General features: G+C 39.2%; 1 protein-coding gene across 1 annotated transcript in view; it reads left to right on the top strand.

Annotated features, from left to right (window-relative positions):
* The first annotated feature begins 10,762 nt into the window (after positions 1-10,762).
* Positions 10,763-23,212, top strand: part of LOC143020138 (carbohydrate sulfotransferase 1-like) — a 12,973-nt gene continuing 523 nt past the window's right edge. Inside the window, exon 1 of the mRNA XM_076176296.1 lies at positions 10,763-11,299. Within this exon, the coding sequence (XP_076032411.1) occupies positions 10,763-11,299 (537 nt within the window). The remainder of the gene's footprint in view (positions 11,300-23,212) is intronic.

Raw genomic sequence — 23,212 nt, 5'->3', positions numbered from 1 at the left:
TTTAATGAGATTCGGTGACCATACGGAAACAGCATATTCCAAATGTGGACGAACTAACGATTTATATAGCTTGTTAATGAGAGATGGACTTTTGAAGTCAAGAGATTGCGCAATCAGTCCTATAATCTTATTTGTTTTCTCAGAGGCTGAAATACACTGCTTAGATGATTTAATATCGTTACTGATAATTACGCCGAGACTCTTTTCACTATCCACTTTGGTTAACGAATTTTCAAGTAACCTGGAAACGTACTTACTGTTACTTTAAATTATGTGCATTACCTTGCATTTACTTATGTTAAATTTCATTAGCCACTTTTCAGACCATTGCTGTAATTCATCTAAATCTTCTTGAAAATCAAATTGGTTTAAGTGATCATTTGCCATTCCGCACAGTTTTGTATCATCAGCAAATTTGGAGAAAACAGATTTTAGTCCGTGGTCTATATCATTTATATATACTATGAATAGAAGTGGCCTAAGAACGGAACCCTGAGGAACTCCACTTGTAACATTTTTCCATCTAGAAGTTTTTTCCATTTAAAACAACTCTGTGTTTTCGATTATTCAGCCAATCGTTAGTCCAATTTAATAGGCTACCACTTACTCCGTGTGAAGCTAATTTAGTAAGTAGTTTTTGGGGGCGGTATCAAAAGCTTTTGCAAAGTCTAGATATACTAAACCTATATTGTTTCTGTTGTTATAATTCGAGATGCCTGTTGTAGAATTCAAGTAAGTTAGCCACACAAGAACGTTTCCATCTGAAACCATGCTGGCTATCATTTATCTAAATGATTTTCGATAATATCTCTGATGATAGTTTCCATAATTTTTCCAACGATTGAAGTTAAGCTTATGGGGCTGTAGTTACTTGGTTTCTTTTTGTCACCCTTTTCAATATATGAGTAACGTTAGCTACCTTCCATTCCCTTGGGACATCTCCGGATATGATGGATTTCTTAGAAATAATTTCTAATGGAACAACTACTGTATCTCATTCTTCGTTTGCTTTAAGATTTTTGGATGCCAACCGTCAGGCCCTGGTGTTTTATTATCTTTGAGTTTCTCTATACACCTTATATTTTTTCTTTTGTTATATTTACCATAGTAAAAAAGTTCACCCTAGATTTTTCACAGGTTTCAGTTTGGAGTTCACTTTGAGGTGTTTCGTTTGCAAATAATGAGCTAAAATAGTTGTTTGAAATATCACACATTCCTTCATTTCAAAATTCAAGTTGATCGTCAGCAAATAATAGTGGACCAATGCGATTTCTAACAACTATTTTGTCTCTAATGTAACTATAGAATTCTTTGGGATTATCTTTGGATTTATCAGCGATATTCATTTCATTTTGTTGTTTTCGTTTTTTATTGTCTTTTTTATTTCTTTCTGCATTATTACATAACTTTGATAATCATTAGGTGCATCCGAGCGCTTGTACTTCTCATAAGCCTGTCTCTTTATAGCAATACTTTTTTCAGTTTCTTTGTCGAGTCATTTTGGGGGAGCCTGATTTTGGGGGGTGGGTGGGATGTCCTTAAACGGGATGTAAGTATGAATCATCGTAGTAACCGTATTTTGAAACATTTTCCACATGTGACCTACAGGTCTTTCGCTTAATTTTGCCTCCCAATCTGTAAGCTGAAGCTCCTGACGTAGTCCTATGAACTAAGCTTTACTGAAATCGGGTATTTTAGAAACAAGTATCTATCCTAATTTTTTTTTAGCAGTTTGAATCTAAGTTGTGATCGATATTTGCAATAGTCTCACCGACTTCTACATCGGTTATCATGCTTTCACGGCTAGTGATCCATAAGTTTCCATGTCTTGTGGGCTCTTTTACATAATGAACTAAATAACTCTCCCCGAGAAAATCTGTCAAGCGACTACCTATATGGCCATGTTCTTGGGTCATCCAATCAATGTCAGTAAAATAAAAAACACCCATTATCAATAAGTCCCGGTTGCAGAAACTAGACAGTTCTAGAAACAACAATTTGTCGTCTGCTAATGGTAATGTTTTTGGCCTATATATTACACCTACATTATTTTTTTGTCCATTTGTTTAGGTTAATTCTACCTACAAACTATCATATGCATCCTGTTTCACTTTCTCTAAAACACATTCATGGACATTGCTTTTAACGTACAACAGAACACCCCCCACCTTTCTTGAGCTTTCTCTCCTGATGAAAGTGTTTAAATCCCGTAATTTTAAATTCAGCTTCAAACTCTCCGCCACTTAACTATGTCTCGGTTATTCATTCTTATCATATCGAGATTTTCGCTTCTGACATACGCCTGTATTTCTTGGAATTTGTTCCTAATACTACGAGCATTAAAGTGCATGGTTTTAAGAAACTCGTAATTATTTCTTTTTGATACGTTTTGAGTTTCAATATCATGCCTTGAATTATAATTTTGTTTTTATTGACACCTTGCTACGTATTACTATTTGGTCCTTTATTGACATTCAATGCCTCACGGACATTTGCCCCATCACGGACATCTGGTCCCTCACGATCATCCGATCTCTTCTGTATACCTGCCCCCCACCCCCTACGTCATTGCGTTCAACGTCGGCCTCCCGTCGTTCATTGACATTCTGTCTGACATCCCTTCCTAAATTGATATTCTGTCCTCCACAGTCAGTATATCCTACCGTGATATTTTGTCCTCCAATATAATTACATCCCATCGTGATATTTTTTCCTCCACTATCATTACATCCCATTGTGATATTTTGTCCTTTGACATTACATACTAATGTAATATTTCGTCCTCTACCGAGATTATATCCTAAAATTATCTTTTGTCCTACACTGACATATTGCTCTATATTATTGCTATACCCTACTCTGTTTTCCCCAATACACTCTATTTCCCCTTCCCTTTGAGTTACTACCCCCAAAACGAAACTAGTTCATTACAAGCTCCCACAATGAGGTTTGTAAGAACATCTTTGCCTCTGCGAGTAAGGTGGACCCCATCAGAAGCGTAAAGGTCATGACGCTTGGAAAAAAGATACAAAGGGTCAAGAAAGTGGTATCCCAGTTGCGTGCACAACTGTGATATCCTCTCATTAATCTATGTGGCTCTACTCTTCCAATATGAACCAGCGTAGATCCTCGGAAGGATCCCACAGACTACGTGACGGTTCCTTCATTTCCTGAAGTAGGAACTTGTAATTCCGAACAAGTTCCTCTGATCTCACCCCCACCCACATTGTTTCTTCCTCTATGGACAATCGTAACCGTGTTCGTCCGCCTTTGCTCCCTGGTGGTCTGGGTACAATCGGCGATTCCACGGCTCGGTTGACATACAAGCTTGCAACGTCGTTTAGTGATCCGCTGCAAAATGTAATAGCCTCGCATCATGGAGTCCCCCACTACCAAGAACTCCTAATTTTCAGCCAGCTCATCTTCCAGCAGAGCAAAACGATTGGCTAGAGCCAGCGGTTGCTCCGCAGGGTAGCTGCTTACCGAACGCGGGCCCGACAAACGGGACCTTACGGAGAGCCACTCATTCACGGCAGTGGCAGAAGTGGAAGAGGTGGAACGGTCTTTGGGTTGTGGGGAGGGTTCACTCTTCTCACAGAGCGCCCTCTTGAGAAGACGAATTTCCTCCTCACACATCCTGAGACGGTCTTCCAGATTCACACAACCTTCACAAGCCATTTCGCTCCTCCGGCAATACAAATGGAAAAGATCAAATGTAAATCAACAAGAGAAACAAAAGCGGTACTAAATAAACTAAATACACGAAGCTTACTCTCCTTACCTTATACTATTACTCCTATCTTTGAAGTACAGTAACAGACTACTGTTTTGATTCTAAATTACTAGAACACTAAACTTTATCTTATACCTGTAATTGTATAGCGCTATACGTATATATAGTAGGATAGCCGAGCGGGTGATATAGGCTGACAAAAACACTGGCGTGTGTTGGCTCTACTTTTATTATGTGAACTACTTATGTGTTTTCGGAGTTCGACTACGGGAAGAATGGACTGTGGCAAGATGAGGCAAGCTTGTACTTACTCTTTGTTGGAGCAACCTTACTCTTGGAGCTAGCACGCCGTGACTGACTTCGTCGCCTGCAAGACCTAGAGTGACCTCTCTCCCGAGCGGGTCGCGTCGGATGCTAGCCCGGCTTCCTGTTATACGCACTGTCCAGTCACCTTTTAGGTCTACAGTCACATGACCTCGTATGGGGCGGAGTTAACCCGGAACAAAGGCGCGTCCCTGGGAAGCTTGGCTTGGGCAAGCCAAGCGGCCCAAGCCTTTGTGTACGTACGCGTTAAAACCAAATTTTCCACATATACAGTTACAAAAACACAACACTCACTTGTCACTATTCGAAGATATACTGTAAACTTCACAGGAAGTAATCAACTTAACAATATGTATTCGCTGGCTGGTGTCTATACAAAGTTCTCCCTTGCATATTCTTGGGTCTGTTCGTATGCCCTTTAGGTTTTCCTCGCATGCTACATTTTTCCATGTCACTTTTGTTGCTATATCTAGCATTACTCTTATGTGTGATTGCCTCTTGGGCATTGATGTTCTTACAGTGCATGGCATTGATATATCTCCTATTCGCCGTGTAGTGAATTTCTGTAATTTTGTTTTTCCTACAAACAATAGACCAGTTTCCATTTGTGACTCCCCTCCTGTACATGATCAGGTCGTACAGTTACCTTCGAAAGGACTACCTCGCTTTAACTCTCCTATTCGTTCTTGTGCTGTTACTGTTGTTGTTGGAGAGTATCGTATTGGAGCTTCAGGTACAGTTCGAGTTCCGAGTTCAGGTACTCCAGTTGAATCTGACGTTTTACCTCAGCCTGACTCTTTTCTTGTTCGTCGCCTTGCTTTGGAAGGGACTCTCCCCACTATTCGCGCGGATCATGTTACCACAGTTATGGTAACCAAAGTCACGGGTGCTCCTATCGCTCTCTCTCCTGGCAGTCACTTAGGCTTCTTTGAAGTATTTGACGTTGATGCTTTCCAGAATTCGCCTCCTATCATTGTAGCTTCTATGTTACAGTCACCACAAGCAAGTGGCACAGCTCACTTGGCCTCCAAATTTGCAGCGTTTGTAGGTGAGATTATTTTCCCTGGCGAGACGCCTCGTCTCATTGAACTGTTAGTGACCCAATGTCAGGCTTTGGCTTTGCCTGGTGATCCGTTAGGAGTTGCAGATTGTGTGGTTCATAGAATTGATCTTCAGCCAGGTGTTCGTTCTCTTTACGTTCCTTCTTACAGGTTGCCTCACTCTCGTCGGCTTATAGCACAGTCCTTGGGTGCCTAGGAAGAATGGATCTTTTTGTCCTGTCATGAATTATAGGCGAGTTAATGAAGTCACTATTCCAGGCCATTACCCTTTGTCCATTCACACTGATAATACGATGTTCAACATCTTAGGCTTAAAAGCGGGATTTTGGATGATACCCCTGGAGTAGAAGTCTAGTAAGGTCACGGTCTTCTCTACTCCGAATGGACATTATGAACGACTTCATTGCCCCATGGAGTTGCGGAATGCTCCCTTGACTTGATTAACTCCATTTTTCATGGCCTAGTAGGCAATAGACTTTTTGTTTACCTGGATAATCTAATCTTAGTTTCCAAGGATGTGGAGAGCCACTTTACTAAGTTGTTCATTGCCTTGGAACGGTTTACTGATGCATCCAATTCCTAGGTCATGATATAGACAAACATGGTATTCACACTAATGACGATAAAGTCAAGGTGGTTAGGGATTTCCCGACACCTAATTCAGTTGAGCATGCACGTTTCTTCCTTGGGTTGGCAGGGTACAACTGTGCATTTATTTGGAATTTTGCTTCAATTGCTTCCCCTTTAACACGTCTCCTCTAGAAGAACACTCCCTTCCAGTTGCATGATGTTCATCAGATAATTTTTTATTTCTTGAAGCTTGCACTTACTGAAGCGCCTGTGTTGGCATTCCCGGATTATAGCCCTCCCTTTACTATTTGTACGGAGCTTCTGGTACAGGCATTGAAGCTGTACATATGCAGCAAGTAGACGGATGTAGACCCCATGTTCTTGCATATGCTAGTCGCATTCATAACAAGCCTGAGTCTCGTTACTCTGTTACTCATTTGGAGGCCCTGGCAATGGTGTGGGCTTTAAAGCGTTTTCGTGATATCATTTTTGGATACTCTGTTAGTCTACACGGACCATACTGCTGTCACTCAGCTTTTAAAAGGCAAAAATCTTTCAGGCCGCCTAGCCAGAGGATTTTTCACGATTGAAGAATTTAACCCAAGCGTTAAGCATATTCCAGGGTGTGCAAACAATATTGCTCATGCACTTTCACGCAACATCCCTGTTGCTACTGTCACAGTAATTGAAAATTTTTCTCTGAAGGATCTGGCCAAAGTTCAGCGTGAGGAGCTTGTTTGGTGGCAGAGCAATGTTGTGGTGTACGTGTATGCTAGGGGCATTGTACGATTGTCATGCATTGTACCTGTGAGTAGATTGGGAAATACATGCTTCCCATTTTGTATATAAATACTATGAAATTGATTTATATTAATTTATCAAAAATTATTGTATTGGTTACATCTCCATGTGCCCATTTTGTGAAGGAACCATGCGGTCGTGTATGCTTCCTGCCAAGCCAGGCTGAATCCACGCGATGTAGTTACTAACTCGCCTCCGGGAGATAAACATGTATTGTAATTGAGGTGATTGTCGCCTTGTGATAAATACATTGTTCGGTAATTATTTAGTTTCAATTAGCCACCCTAATACATGACCACATTCTGTTAGTGTCACTGCAAAGCATAAAATGTAGTTCTCATCAGTATTCCGTTATCCTAATGGAATTTTGAACTATAAAAATGCAAGAAATATTTACATTTTCATTGAATGAGTGGGCGTGGTTTTTCAACCCTCTCAATTACATTATATCAATGGTACTTCTGTTAATCTCTATGATTTTTTCTACAAAATGGATGAACGCATGGAAACGTTTCTAATTCGTTGTGAGTCAGACAAAATGAAGTGTTAATACTGTATTTAAATGGACATTTTTTAATGGGTGTCTTATGTACAGTATATATGAATATAAATCCAACAAATTACTTCTTTCTCCATCCATTTCCAGCATTCAAACATCACCATCAGAAAAGCAGGAACAAGATCCTTCGAGGGTTTCACTCAGCTGTCTTCTAAGGCGGGAGAAAATGAAAAATATCACCATCCAATCCTTATTGAAGATCCTTTACTTGCTACTTACTTGGAAGAAACTGAGTCGATCGTTGTGTGTTCTCACCGTTATCGCTACAGTGGTCCTGATAAATATGGATGAAAATGTGAACATTATCAAGGACAATTATGATCCTCAACTCAACCCAGAACATCTCAACAACAGTGTGAGCCAATTGGGTATGAAAGGCTTTTATTCCTAAATTTCTACATCTCCTTACGTGGTCTTCAGTTATTTTGACATGACAAATGTGCAATATCATACATTTACGAGTATTCATCAATTTATTCACTTATTTATTTCCTCGTTTATTCATTCATATATCTATTTATCTATCAATTAATTTCTTTATTTATTATTTATTTATCTATTTATTCTATCATTACATTGGGTTGCATCAGAAAAAAGAAAATCTTGCAACAGAGACGTCATTAACGTTTTTCATTACAGTTTCGCATCCTAAACCCATAAAGCATACCCATTTTTTCAGGGAGGTCCTCATTTTTTTTTGTAATAACTGACACTATATTTATAAGATTCATTGTGCAGAAATGCGTCTAAGCCAGGTCTATAAAAGACCTGTGAATATAGAAGGGTAAGTAAAGGACATTCAAGGTTGACGGTACATTTTATATTATTGAAAACAAACAAAAACATGACAAATGGGCATAACATACATGCAGGCATGTAGATGTTTGATTACAAAAAACGCAGTTTTATTTGAAAGCTGAAGGCAGCTATTCTCCTTGAAAAGCACGCTTTCGCGACATTCTCTTGTGTGCCGGTTTATCAGCAGATGTTGTCCAGCTTCTTCGAAGAGACCAGCAGTAATCAGCCATCATGGTCACACTCCAATTGCCTTGATAGCGGCGCTCCATTTCGGATATATCTTGATGGAACCTCTCCCCCTGTTCCTCACTGTACTCACCCACGTTAGCAGGAAAGTAGTCAAGGTGGCTATGTAGGAAATGTATTTTGATGTTCATGCGTGCGCCAGCCGCCTCATATGCTTGAAGCATGTTCTCAACCCGTTCCTTGTAGTCATCAGATTTTCTGTTCCCCAAGAACCCTGCCACAACTAACTTAAAACTTTCCCAAGCACTTCTTTCACGAGGTGTTAATGCTTCACTAAATCCGGAATCTGACATAAGCTCACGAATCTGTGGTCCTACAAATATGCCAGCTTGCAGTTTAGCATCACTAACAAGGGGGAATTTATGGAACAGGTATTTAAACCCTTCTCCATCTTTCGGAAGTGATTTCACAAAAATTTTAATCAATCCCAGCTTTATGTGAAGGGGAGGTAGAAGCACTTTCTCTGCTGGTACAAGTGGTAGTATTTTGACGTTATGGCGGCCAGGTACAAATTCCGTTCGTTGTGGCCATTCCCGTTGTCGGTAGTGTACGGAATCTGCACGGCTGTCCCACAAGCATAAAAAGCATGGATGTTTTGTGTGGCCTCCCTCCATCCATAACAAAATAGTCAGGACCTTTAGGTCACCACAGAGAAGCCAGTTGTGATCCTGATATTGTATGTTGTTAAGAAGAAGTGACATGGTAGCATAGGTTTCTTTTAAGGTAACAGAATGAGCAATGGGCAATGATGCTACTTGTTTACCATTAAAAAGTAGCACAGCTTTCAGACTCCTGGTGGAGGAGTCGATAAAGAGCCTCCATTCTTCAGGATGGTATTCTTTGCCCATGTGTTCTACAAGACCTGAAACATCGTGGCAATACACCATGATATCTGACTTAGTAAAGTACTGCACGAATTCCTGCTCTCGATGCCTATACCATGGAAAGTGTGTATTACTTGCCAAAAGATTTTTCTCTGCTAACCTTGAACCTAACAATTGTGCAGATTCTTTTGACCGCCCAAGATCTCTTACAAGGTCATCTAGCTCACTCTGTTCGAAAAACTGAGGGCCTTTTTCCAGAGGTCCCAGTCAACTTGATCTCTTGATACACATCCGGATTTTCACCGTCACTACATGAAGAGTCACTTGAACTAGCACGGTGTACATTCTCAGGAGGTATTGGCACAGGAACATCATCACTGTGTGGTACAGGTTGCATAGCTGATGGAATGTTTGGGTATTTAATATGTTTTGAGCTTTTAACATTTCTTCCCAGCGGTTTCACCATACAAAAATAGCAGTCTTCAAGGTGATTTGTAGGTTCCCGCTACACCATTGGTATACCAAATGGCATTGACTTACGATTTCCTTTACTCCAATGGGATAAACCAGAAAAACAGTTCACACAGGCAATGTGAGGAGCCCATGGTTTATCCTGATCTCCAATTCTGATGGCAAAGTAGGCACGATAGAGATGTTTTACTGAAGAAGTGATGGTGCGCTTCTGTTTTGATGGTGTGTACTTGCCGCATATGTAGCAAAAGGAGTCGGGGTGGTTCTTGCAAGTCCGTGGCATCCTTCAATTAATGAATCTACAGTAATCCGTCAATGAATCTGCAACAAAATAGGTATATAAACATACTAGCATTAAACTAGTATTAAACATATAGTATTAAACATATAGTATTAAACATATATATAGTATTAAACATATATATTAATTAAATTAATACTCACAATTAATAGATTAAACTTAACAGATACAACACTTGACTAGTTAGCGTAAGGCGCCACAAATCTGGCGCGGATTAACAAAACACTACACTAGGACATATACTGTAACATAAAATAGACCTTTTGGAGCAAAATGACTACTACCACCGTGATCAGCACGATAAATTGGTCTTGAAACTGATACTGTCATTTATGTTGCATTTTTGATGCAGCCCAGTGTTATTTATCTATTTTCTATATGTATTTGTTTATCTTTCTATCTTATCTATTCATTTTATCTATTCAATTATCTGTTTCTCTATGTATTCATATCTAATGTATTTACTCATCTATCTTTTTATCTTTTTGCATATCGATTTATCTATTTTTGTTTGATTTTATTTGTTTATTTTGTAATTAGTGACTTGTTTATATGCGTGTTTATACACACACACATTTGCTTATATATCACATGACATCCTGTCGAACAGCCCTTAGCATTCCTATTTACCTCTCATATTCTTCCCTTTGAAAACGCCTTTTTTCATATTCCATTTTTCAGATGAAGCGATTATCCCTGTGAAAGTGGATGAAGAAAAGGTTTTTAACAACGAAAGGAAAGGACAACCTGAGCAACCCGAGAAAGAATTTGATTTTACTGTCGTCATCTTTGCCACGGAGTGGTTCGTCTTTTATGGGAGAGCTTCTCTCTTCTGTGCCTGGTACCATTTTCTTTTTCGAACCTGACAACTGGTGGAAAAGAACGTGTTCATTGGAAAGTTGCTACTCGAAGCTCCTTGCACAAACATTTTCTTGTTCTTTCAGCGATTCAGACATAAATTACTTGACGACCAGATGGCAATTTTTTACCTTTTTAAATGACGATGTAAAGGTATGCAAGGGTTTGACTGGAAGAGCTATGCATGATTGTCGGAGGAGTTTTGACATTTTGGCAATGTGCAAGGCTGCAACAACCATCGTCGTCAAAACCGTTCGACTTCGCCTTTCGTGGATTCAGAGGGATATGTCCAAACTCCCAGCCCATCTTAAAGTAATCAATCTCATACGTGATCCTCGCCCCGTGAGATTATCCACACGGAGGTTTAGATGGTTGGATGATACCGAGGAAATGTGCAGAGACGTGGAAGATGACCTAAGTACTTATCCGACGTTTAAAGCCAAATTCTCCGGTAGAGTGAAGCTAATCAATTACGATCGGTTTTGTTCTAATGTCACACATTATACCAATGTGATCTTTTCCTTCCTTGGTTACGTAAAAGTTCCTAAGTCCACTCAGATGTATTTGAAAAATCACACAGAATATAGGGGACCAAAACTGGGTGTTTTGTCTACATCATCTAATTCAATTGAAACTTATAGTAGATGGAGGGAAACTATTCCAACTGGAATATTGGACGAGGTGGAAAAATTAGAAACATGCAGGAGAGTTATAAATCAACTCAATTTAACTATATTTGGGTCAATTGCAAGGGTAAGGAATTTCAGTGAACCATTATTCAAGGGAGAATTATGATTAGTCCAAAAGTGGAAGTACATGTACGAGTATTCGTGTATACACACAGAATTATGTTATTCTAAGCCTTCGTGTGGGAATGCATAATCCAGGCGTGGGCAAACTTTAGCTTAGTGCATGCCAAATCTGTCAATCTTCGATACAAGATCTTTCTCACGTTCTATGAAAATGATGAGAACATATCATTTACCAAATTTTATGTATTTAAATATTAGTATTTTTCGAACCATAAGGCGCGGGCAAAATCCTTAAAATCGGCCAAAATCAGGTGGTGCGCCTTATCGTGAGGTGCGCCTTATGTGTGGCTTCAGTGCAAAAAAATGACTCGGACAGTGACGTACTATTTTGACACGTTTCGTAGCTAGCCTGCCGACGGCGATAGTGCATAGGCCTAGTAAAAGTTACAACCAAGTTATAACCAAGATGCATGTATCTTGACAAGAAAATTGCGAAAACTTCGACAGTTTTCGAGTCCATGCCACCGCATTCATTCACGCTATCATGGCTATGACATGATAGCGTCCACAACACAGACAGCCATTTTGCATTGGTCTAGTCTCGCTCCACTCCGACTGTAGTCATTTGGGTATTTTTTAGTTTCGACCATGGGCGCAATATAGCAATAGAAAATTTATTATTGATTTTTTAAATTAAGATGTATCAACGTAATATGCAATTTTGTGGGCGGAAATGAAAATAAAAAATACCTTGCTACAAGCAAATATACTAATGAACGAAGTCGGTAGCATAGGATCGGGACGCCATCTTGTCGTCTGTCAATTGACGGCCTCGGTACTTCCGACAGTACCTCGCCAGGTACATTTTCTTGGAGGAATGTTATGGAGTGGAGATACATGCATTCCTTCAAGCTGCAAGAACTTTGTATACCCCGCAAGCTGAGAGAGTGGTTGAAAAACCCGCCAACGTCTCTCACGACGACGACAACGAGGACGAGCCGGATGACATTTAATTTGCAGGTAATGATTTATTAAACACAGGTTAGGTTAGGTTAGGTTAGACGAATTTATCATCCTTTCATTTCTTCGACGTCGGCATCTATCATAACAAACATGGCGTACCATTCGTCCGACACGACTTCGATACTTACTTTTTTGTATTTCATTTCCGCTCATAAAATTGCATATTACGTTGATACATTATAATTTACAAAATTAATAATTAATTTTCTATTGCTTTATTGCGCCCATGGTCGCAACTGAAAATTTACCACCATTTGTAATAAATCATGTGTTTTGTGAATAGAGAATTTCGGGAATAAAACGGCTAATGTTGGTTTTATTCCCCACAATTCCCGTAACGTGTTTATGTTGTTTTTTAGGGGTATTGGCAGGGCAGACTGTCCATGGAGGTGGTCTGATTTCACTGACCAAAATAAAGAAATATATCATTTATTTTTGTAATTTTGCTAAATCCCAACTGATTTTTCTCATTCAACAACGAAAATGTTCAGTTCTGAATGCACTCACATATACATGATTATCTGATGACGAGACCAGGTGCGCCTTATGGTCAGGCGCGCCTTATGTAAGGACGGGGAATAGCAGATTACGGGTGCGCCTTATGGTACGAAGCGCCTTATGGTCCGAAAAATACGGTATGTTTCATATATGAAAAAGGCTCACACTGAAGAGCTAAAACTAAACAATGTGAATTGTAAGTCATGTCATATTGAATTAATGTAAAATTTTGTGAAGTGAATTTTACTAGAAGGTTGTTTTTTGAAGAGGTTTTTACTTGAGAGTTGTTTTTGTGAAAAAAAAATTCTTGAAGGTTATTTTTGTGTCATATAGTAACACAATTCAAAGACTCGATTTTACACTCCAGCTAAAAAGTAGACACTAATTCTTAATTTGACATGGTTTTAATAGATATACGTTTAAAGTAAATATGCAGGCTTCACCAACTTTTGTTACTGAAAATGACATAATAAATTTGGATAACTAGACCCTTTTGTTGTGTGACATTTGTATTTTATTTAGATTTAAGTTTGATCACTCATGTAGCTGAACGTGGATTATTTTTCCCGATGATTATAGCATTTTCAAAATATGAAAGAATATAAAGAATTGTGGTAAAGGAGCCACAGTATGTCTACTCACCTGGCTACTGATGTAACATTTAAACAGTACACAAGGACAACGACCAAAACTGTCGTGCGCAGGGCTTAACGTTTAATGCTTAAGTAAATATTTTTTGTGAATACACACACACACACACACACACACACACACACACACACACACACACACACACACACACACACACACACACACACACACACACACACACACACACACACACACACACACACACACACACACACACACACGCAAATATATATAATTAAAAAATGAATATGTAAAAATGCGCAGGCAAAAAAAACAAATCATTCTATAGATATGTAAGTGGTAAACTAAAGAATAAACAGGAAATATTAAAACTACGTCAAGGGAACATAGAATATACAGAGGATACATTTCAGGATCTGTATTCACAAAAAAAAAAAAAAAACCATACACAATTGGGATGAAGTAAGGGGAGAAAGATCCTCCCCTCCCAATGAGAGAAATAATTGTGACACAGAAAGAAATAAAGAACCAAGTAATGAGCCTTGATGTCAGAAAACCACACGGCCCGGACTGAATTGCAAACTGGATACTAAAAGAATGTATAGATGAACTAACGGACAAAATATATAAGATAATGGATTGCTCACTCAAAGAAGGAAAGGTACCGGAAGACCGGAAAAATGCCAATATCGTGCCAATATATAGAGGGGGAGATAAGGAAGACCCAACAAACTATAAACTGGTCTCCCTTACAAGCTGAAATTTGTGAGAAAGCTATCAAACGTAGATGGACTAAACATCTGGAAGAAAACAATATACTAAATTCGAGACAATTTGGTTTTAGACAGGAAAGATCATTTGCCACAAATTTGATCTGTTTCTATTCAAGGTTAATAGATATAATACAAGAAAGGGACGGATGGGCAGAATACTATCCTGTCACCTTGGTCACCCCCTCATGTTCATTCCTTCCACCTCTGTCTTTCACAGCTCTTTTACTAATCTTTCTTCACTCATTCTTTCCGTGTGTCCAAATTATCCTAATACTCTTTTATCAACCATATCTCCCAACTCCCTTTCCAACCCTGTTCTCCTCCTCACCTTCCCGTTCCTCACTTTATCCAGCCTAGTAACCCCTGTCATACTTCTCAGGCATCTCATCTCAAACACATTCAATCTCCTCTTCTCTTCCTCTCTTATGTTCCAGGTTTCTGCCCTATACAGTGCCGTCGGCACAATCACTCCTTCATACAGTCTCCTCTTAGCATCTATTCCCAAATATCTATTGCTCATTACACTTTTTAATCCTTCAAGACATTTACTTGCTTCTCTCAATCTGCATTTGCATCCAAGTATCTAAACTATTCCCTTCCTCCAGTCTCTCTCGCTTAATACTCACTTTCAGTCTGCTGCCACCTTCTCCCCTCGTACATTTCATCGCGTTACTTTCACCCACATTTATCTTCAACTTCCTTATTTCGCACACCTTCCCAAACTCTGTCACTAACTTTCTCAATCCTTCTTCTCATCCTGCAACAAGTGCAGTGTCGTCATTAAACAACAACTGGCTTATCTCCCACTTTTCTCAATTTCCTTTAACCATCTCCAATCCCTGACCCATTATCCTACACCAATTCTTTCCTAGATTCTCCTCCATTTTTCTCATTCATTGCTCATCTTCTTAGCCCTTCCCACTGCAGCTACCTTTCCCTCCCTACAATAATTTTCTTAGCCCTTCCCACTGCAACTACCTTTCCCTTCCCTATCCTCCTTCGCATTTAGCAACTACCTAAAGTACTCTGCTCACCTCTTATTGCCTTCTCTTCTATTATCATTTCTCCATCTACACCTTTTACCTTTACTTCTCTACTCGATTCGCCTCCTCTTCCTCTCTTCATTTCTTTCTAAAACATCTTTTTATTACTTTCAATTTTTTTTGTCATACTCTTACCCTTTTTCACATCTGCTTTCCTCATTGCCTCCTTTGTCCTATGCTTTTCTTCTTTTCTCTTTTCGTTGTACCTCACCACATGAGTCTCTCGTCTTATTTTTGTACCCAATCTGTGAAAGCTAAATATTACAATGGGTAAAAGAGGTGACACTATCAAGGGAAGACGCTCCAATAGAACTAAAACTGATACTAAGGAACGTACATACATACATATACCAAGGCTTTTTCCCCCTTACAAGGGAGGTAGCCAACTAAGGAACGTGACTCAAAAAAATCACCATGTGACGCTTGAATTCCACATGGCAGAAAAAATTATAGAGTTGAAAAAATAATCATACAGGCAAGGCTAGTACAAATTTGAGAAAACAAATTTCTCCCGTTTGAGATAGGCAGTTACATATATGTAACACCTATCTTCAGAAAAGTAAATCTTACTGTCTTACGACGAAAGCTTAAACTCATAGATTTTGGAAGTCGAGAGCAGGTTTAGATAAAAAAGTGTGTGTGTGTGTGTGTGTGTGTGTGTGTGTGTGTGTGTGTGTGTGTGTGTGTGTGTGTGTGTGTGTGTGTGTGTGTGTGTGTGTGTGTGTGTGTGTGTGTGTGTGTGTGTGTGTGTGTGTGTGTGTGTGTGTGTGTGTGTGTGTGTGTGTGTGTGTGTGTGTGTGTGTGAGTGTGTGGGTGCCTGGTTGCAAGTGTGCGTGTATATATGTATATATATATATATATATATATATATATATATATATATATATATATATATATATATATATAAATATATATATATATATATATATATATATATATATATATATATATATATATATATATATATATATATGTGTGTAGAAACCTCACTTCACCGTGGGATACAAAATCCAAGAAGAATGACTGGAGAAAATTAAACAGTAGACGGTAAGATCTTTCGTATATCACATCTTCAGACAAAGTACAAAAAGTACATATATACATATACCAACGGCTTTATCCCCCTTACACGGAGGGTAGCCAAAAAGAAAAAGGCATAGAAATCACTCCCACCCATTCCATTCCCTACATATTCCAATCCCCTCCATTCTCCTTCCTCCCTCTTATCTTGGCACCTCCTGGATGACGGGTCATCCCTGCATCCTGTCCACTACCCTGGGTCAGAAGCAGTGTCGCAAGACACAGTACATCCACAGCAAGGCCGCTTCATAAATTCGGCGACCCCCTCTTTCCGTCCCCTCATACAGAAAAGGAGAAGACGGGAAGAAATCCCTTCGGACTGCGTCAAATTTTTCTCATACATACTTCCTCACCCCCCATCACCCACCCACTCCCCTTATGGATCATAGCATCATCCATACCCAACCCTTCTCCATTCACCCCTATCTTCTGTCCTCTCACGACTGCCTTTCTCACAATCAGACAGGGCATGCTAATGTCAAAAGAGCTTCACTGTTTAAACATTAACTGAACAAGGGCTTTGTTAAGCATAGACACAACGGAGTGTGGAAGGTCTATAGCGTTGGTCGTTTCTATGTATTCTGTAGAACCATCGACACCCTTCGATAGGATTCATGTCCGCCACGTCAAGATCTCACGGTCTTTGTACAAATGCCTAATAGGAACAATGGTATAGTATACTAACAGAAAATCACATTCAATTGGAATAAAGACAGTTTGAGGCCTTTCACCTTGATATAAGAGATGTTTCTTCGTTTGAAACACAGAGAACGACGGAGTACATAACAGAGGTAACGGTTAAACCTAAATCACATTACTGTGTTTTCATACAAAGAAGGTTACGTTTACATGTGTCAGTATGTTCCCACAGATGTTTCTTTTGTCTAGCAAACTCTGTTTCTTTTGTCTAGCAAACTCCATATGCTAATTTCCACATGTGCCATTTACATAGCATCAAGTGGGACATCGTAGGACTGAGCGAAGTCCGAAGAGCGGAAAAAAATTGATACAATTACAAGATGGTCACCACCTGTTCTACTATAGAGGTAAGGACAAAGAAAGAGTGGAGTAGGATTCTTGATCAACCGAGAGGTTGATGGTAACGTAGTCAAATTTAGTAGTTTATCGGACAGTGTAGCTTAGATTGTGATTAGGCTGTGCAAAAGATACACTCTAAAAATAGTTCAGGTTTATGCACCAATTTCACAGAGTTCAGACGAGGAAATTGAGTCGTTCTATGATGATTTAAGTCAGGTAATGGATCAAGAAAAAAGTAAATACACGTTGGTAATAGGCGACTTTAATGCTAAAGTGGGGAAGAAGATGGGAGATGAGACGTGCATTGGGAAGTTAAGAGTAGGTGAAAGAAATGACAGAGGTGAGATGTTAGTCAATTTTGCAGAGAACTACGAAATAAACTTCATATTAGGAGATGAGAGCAAAATCGTTAGCAATGTTACGGTGATAAATAAAGTCAACATAGGTAGTGACCATAGAATGGTAGGTTGCATAGCTAGAGAAATGAGTTAGTTTTAAAAAAGAAGATAAGCCTTGCAAAGGTTAAGGACAATAAGAAGAAATTTCAGTTAAAAATTAGAGATAGGTTTGAAGCTCTAAGAATTAACGAGGATAGCGTGGAGGATATTAATTTGAATTTAGTGAATATCATTAGGGAATCGGCAGAGAAAGTAGGAAGTACAAAAAATATTAGAGAAAACAAATACTCCAAATCTACAAATGACCTATTTAAAAGAAGAAGGACCATGCAGATTAAAAGCAGGAGAGACGAAATAGAAAGAGTAGAACTAAACAAGCTTCAACAAAAGGTAGATATTAGAGAAAAGAAAGAGAAACATGGATGAAATAGAGGAAACTATTCGGAAAGGTAAAAGTATTAAAATGACCGAGCGCAGACATGCTTTAGGAAGACAGCAAATGATATGTTTGAAGGATAGAAATGGAAAAATAATCAAATGTAGTGACAAAATGGTAAAAAGAGTAGAAGAATTTTACCAAGAGCTTTACTCGTTGAAGGCCGTAGTTGAGTCAGTAAATTCATGTGTACACGTTAATAATGTACTGGAGATTACAAAGGAAGAAGGAGAATTTGCTCTAAAAACTATGAAACGAGGAAAAGCACATGGGGAAGATGGTATATCAATAGATCTGTTGAAAGACGCAGGTAAATTAGTTCATATTAAATTAGCTCAGTTGTACACCCAGTGCTTACGTCAAGAAAGCGTTCCGGATGCGTGGTGCAATGCTACAGTGATTTTGCTTCATAAAAAAGGAAACCAGAAGGACCTTAGTAACTATCGACCGATTAGCTTGCTATCAAACGTATATAAAGTATTCTCCAAGATCCTTACAAATAGACTAAGTCAAGTTTTAGATGGAAACCAACCGAGAGAATAGGCTGGCTTTAGAAGCGGATATTCAATTCTAGACCATTTGCAGGCGATAAACCAACTAATCGAGAAAACGACAGAATATAATATACCTCTGTGTTTAGCTTTTGTAGATCACGAGAAGGCCTTTGACTCGGTAGAACAAGTAGCAATACTAAACTCGATGCGCAAACAGGGTACAAACGAACAGATCGTAAGAGTTTTGGAAAAGATTTATCGAAAGGTACCGCTATAGTTCGACTACACAAAGATACAGAAAGGATCAAGATCGAGAAAGTAATACAGCAAATTATTTACAGCTTGTTTGGAAGATATTTTCAGAAGGTTGAGTTGGGAAAATAAGGTTTGAAGATTAATGGCGAATATTTGAACCACCTAAGATTTGTGGATGACATCATTCTTATTTCAGAAAGAGCGGAAGACTTGCAAGATATGCTGAGCGATCTAATCAAGGAAAGTCTCAAAGTAAGTTTAAAAATGAATAAGAGTAAAACCAAAGTAATGTTCAACACAAAAGTTCAAAGCAAAGAGATTGTAATTGATGATGAGAGTCTTGAGGAAGTTGAAGAGTATAATTATTTTGGCCACATGGTGAAGGTGACGAAAGGTCATAATAATGAAATAAAAAGACGCATCACAATTGATTGGTAAGTATAATTAAATCCTGAGAGGCTCTCTACCTTTATATTTGAAACGTAAAGTTTACAATCAATGCATTCTGCCAGCAATAATCTACGGGTGTGAGACTTGGAAGCTGACGAGGACGATGGAAACAAAGCTAAGGACTGCACAGAGGAGAATGGAGAGATCAATGATGGGAATAACACTGAGAGATCGAAAGAGAGCAAGTTGGGTGAGAGAGCAGACTTGAGTGAAAGATATTGTGGAGGCAGTAAAAGAGAGGAAGTGGAATTGGGCAGATAAGTTGGTGCGAACGACAGGTGAGCGATGGAGCAAGTGTGTTACTGAATGGACGCCCCGAGATAGGAAGCGTGGAAGAAGGAGACCAGACAGAAGGTGGAGAGATGAGATCGAGAAGTTTGCAGGAGTGATGTGGCAGATGGTGGTACGGTCCTGTGATTCATGGAATGCTATGAAGGAGGCCTTTGCTCAGCAGTGGACTCAGGATGGCTGATTTGATATATATATATATATATATATATATATATATATATATATATATATATATATATACTGTATATACATCACGGAAGATAAGTTTAACATAAGCAATTCTGGGGGCGAAAGCAGGGGAGGTATTGATAACTAGGGGAGGTGAACTGTGGGGGAAAGGGTGAGGCTGAAGGTGAGAGAGGGAGTTATCGGAAACCTTGGGTTGGATGTTTTCGTCGTGCCTGAACGACTTAGAAGCTGGAGAATAGGATTCGCTTGTGTTCGGAGTCTAGTCCGCAGATCGTTTGGTAGCGGTGATGTGAGTGTGGGTGGCGGCTGCGGCTGCGGTGGCAGTGGTGGCAGTAGTAGTGGTGGTGGGCTGGGTAGCTGGGAGCAGTGGCTGTCACGGTGTGGTACCAACATGTTGCTCGTGCATTGGCAATGAAGAACAACGTTGTTCAGTGATGTACTAGTCGTCACTGAGAGCGAGGTCGGCATCAATATAGGTGAAAGCGGCCGGTCCAGAATAAGCCATGTTGCCTCAGCAATATGGCAGAATATAGGCAATTGGTGCTAATGGGGCTCCAGTGACGTAGATATGACGTTAAGACACGTCATACTCGTCGATCTGCGCATGCGCACACGGGCGGAGCACTGGACACAGGGGTTTTGGCTAAGGATATGATTTTCTTATGGCAAATATTGACTAAGTCCTTTATCCCTCAAAACTATTTATACCACAAGACTGACGTCTGGTGCTTACTGTTGTGCTCAGCTAGGGCTGGAAGACAGTAGCTCGCTTGATCTTCTATAATTCGAATTAGTAGGAGGTCAATTGTGAGTGTGTTTACATTCAGAGTCAGAAATGGCCGATCTCTGACGATGAATGGAAAAAAAAAAAAAAAGGAAGACACGAGAAGGCATAAACAAAGAGTGCTTCAATCGTTCCGTACCGGTTCATACTTTTCTTTTCCCTCTGAGTGTCGCCAGACGATTCTATTAATTTCTTTGGTACCTTTTCGGTAAAGAGGGTAAATTGGTCTATTTGCATTTAGGTAATGACATAGTATACTTCGTCATATCGCCAAATAGAGATTCACATCTTTCGTGAAAGAAAAATTATAGAGAATTGATAAAAAAATAATGATATAAATAAATGAATGAATGAACAGATGCGTAATTAATTAAATGAAGAAATAAGAAAGTAAATGAATGAATTAATAAATAAATAAAATGAATAGATAAATAAATAAATGAATGAATAAATGAAAAATAGACTAATAGATAAATAAATAAGTTAATAGATAAGTGAATAAATTAATTTATAAATAAATAAATACCTAAATACATGGATAGAAAATGAATAAGTAAATCAATAAATCGATGAACAAAAATAGAACAACTATAAAGATATCAGTAAGATGTTACGTCCAACCACTTTGCGTCCTGTTCTGACGCAGAATACAACTTTACAAACTTGCGTCCTATACCAATGGAGAATAGAACTTATCAACCGAGAAAGAGAGCATGTAACAACTTTTGTATTGTCGCAACTGAAAAATTGTCTCATGGTGTCTTTTTCTAAAACCCATAAAAAATGCAGCCAACTTTCCAGGTATCCGATAATAATCGAACAACTAAAAATTTGGTTACAAGGTGTAATTATTCAATCACAACATTAAGACTTTTACCTAGTTGGGGCTTAGGGTGGTTGGGGGAGCCTGTGGTTATGAAAGAACTTGTGGTGGGGGGAGCATTGTTGTGGTGAGACAACTTGTGGTGGTGGGGGATACTGTGGTGGTGAGGGAGTTGTTGTGGTAACTTTGTGGTGGTGGTAGCTTCTGGTAGTGTAGGAGGCTGTATTGGTAGGGGAAACTACGTTGATCGTGGGCCTAGTAGAGGTGGGGCAGGCTGTGTGGGTGGGAGAGGTTATGGGCATGGGGAAGGTTATGGGGTGGGGGCTTAAGTTTGCCTAAACAAATGAACGCTTATCATTGTTTAAAAAAGTTAATGTTTATATTTTTGTCTAACACAGACTGTGGACAAACCTGTCACCGAACAAATCACGGGTTTTGCATGAAATGAGTTGTGGCTATAGGCTTATTTTCAGGACATTATCACCAATTACGAGTCAGTGTCGAAGATTCCAGTCAGCAGAACTAGGTCACTCCTTATCAATTATTTTTGAGAGCTAAGAGAAAAACACTTCCAAAAGTTACCCCAAATAAACTAAGCATAAAAAAGATAACATGAGAATATAGTAAATATATCTAGGATCTGCTTACCTTGACCTCGAAAGAGCTTATGTTACATAACGACCCCTGAAGAGCTTATGTTTTACAGCACAGGAAAGCCTTAACTACTAATGTAACCCTCACTAACCATCACCAACCATGCACGTGATCCACACACATGCGAGATGGTACTCGTCTTTGGCAAGACCCCAATCTTGCAAACATCACCAATTTCTCAATCCCAAAACAGCTTGACTCAATGCAAAGACAACAACGCCCGCGCAGTGTCACCAACACGAGATGCCTAATGCCATCAGACTGATCCCTTGAACCCTTTCTCGTACGTACCCCAATTACATTACCGTAACATTATATATATATATATATATATATATATATATATATATATATATAAATATACATATATATATATATATATATATATATATATATATATATATATATTATATACACCATATCTAGCCACGCCCACCAACCATACAACTAACCCTTATATAAAAGAACTAACACCCATATCTATATTTGATGAGTAACACATCTCCCATACGGCAACCCACAAAACCTTACCACTCGCCTTTATTACGAACGGCTGCGCCGTTGGAGATAGGACTGCCGAGGTCACCTACCCGGTATAGGGCTGTCCAGGTCAAAGACCTGACCATATGCCTGCCTAGGTCAAATAACTGGCAGGGGGATTGCCAAGGTCAAGACCCAACATAGAGCTGTCCAGGTCAAGTACCTGACAGAGGACCTGTCTAGGTGGGAAACCTTATCTCACCTGACATCCCTACCTGTATCACCACATCCCTTTTTTTAATAAAAACTAGGAAAACACCATCAAGGTATTTCTCTCCCGCATTAAGTCCCTTCTTATGTCAAACCCCCATCACGCTACTACTATTACTTCTTCCAGGCGAACTTGGGCGGAGAGCTTAAAGGTAACTACCAACTACTATAATCCGGTCAGTTGTTGCGTTCAATTTGTCGTTTAAGCTAAAATGCCATTACGTTTGACTGTCGTGCGTTTAATTGCCGTTGCACCTAATTTGCCGTTTTCATCTAAACCGTCGTTACGTTTAACTGTCGTGCATTGAATTGTCGTTGTGCTC

The sequence above is a fragment of the Oratosquilla oratoria genome, chromosome 39 (assembly GCF_046742065.1).
Source record: "Oratosquilla oratoria isolate Oo_2021 chromosome 39, ASM4674206v1, whole genome shotgun sequence".
Lineage (NCBI taxonomy): Eukaryota > Metazoa > Arthropoda > Malacostraca > Stomatopoda > Squillidae > Oratosquilla > Oratosquilla oratoria.
Note: the sequence above shows the minus strand (reverse complement) of the source record. Positions and strands in the feature narration are given on the sequence as shown.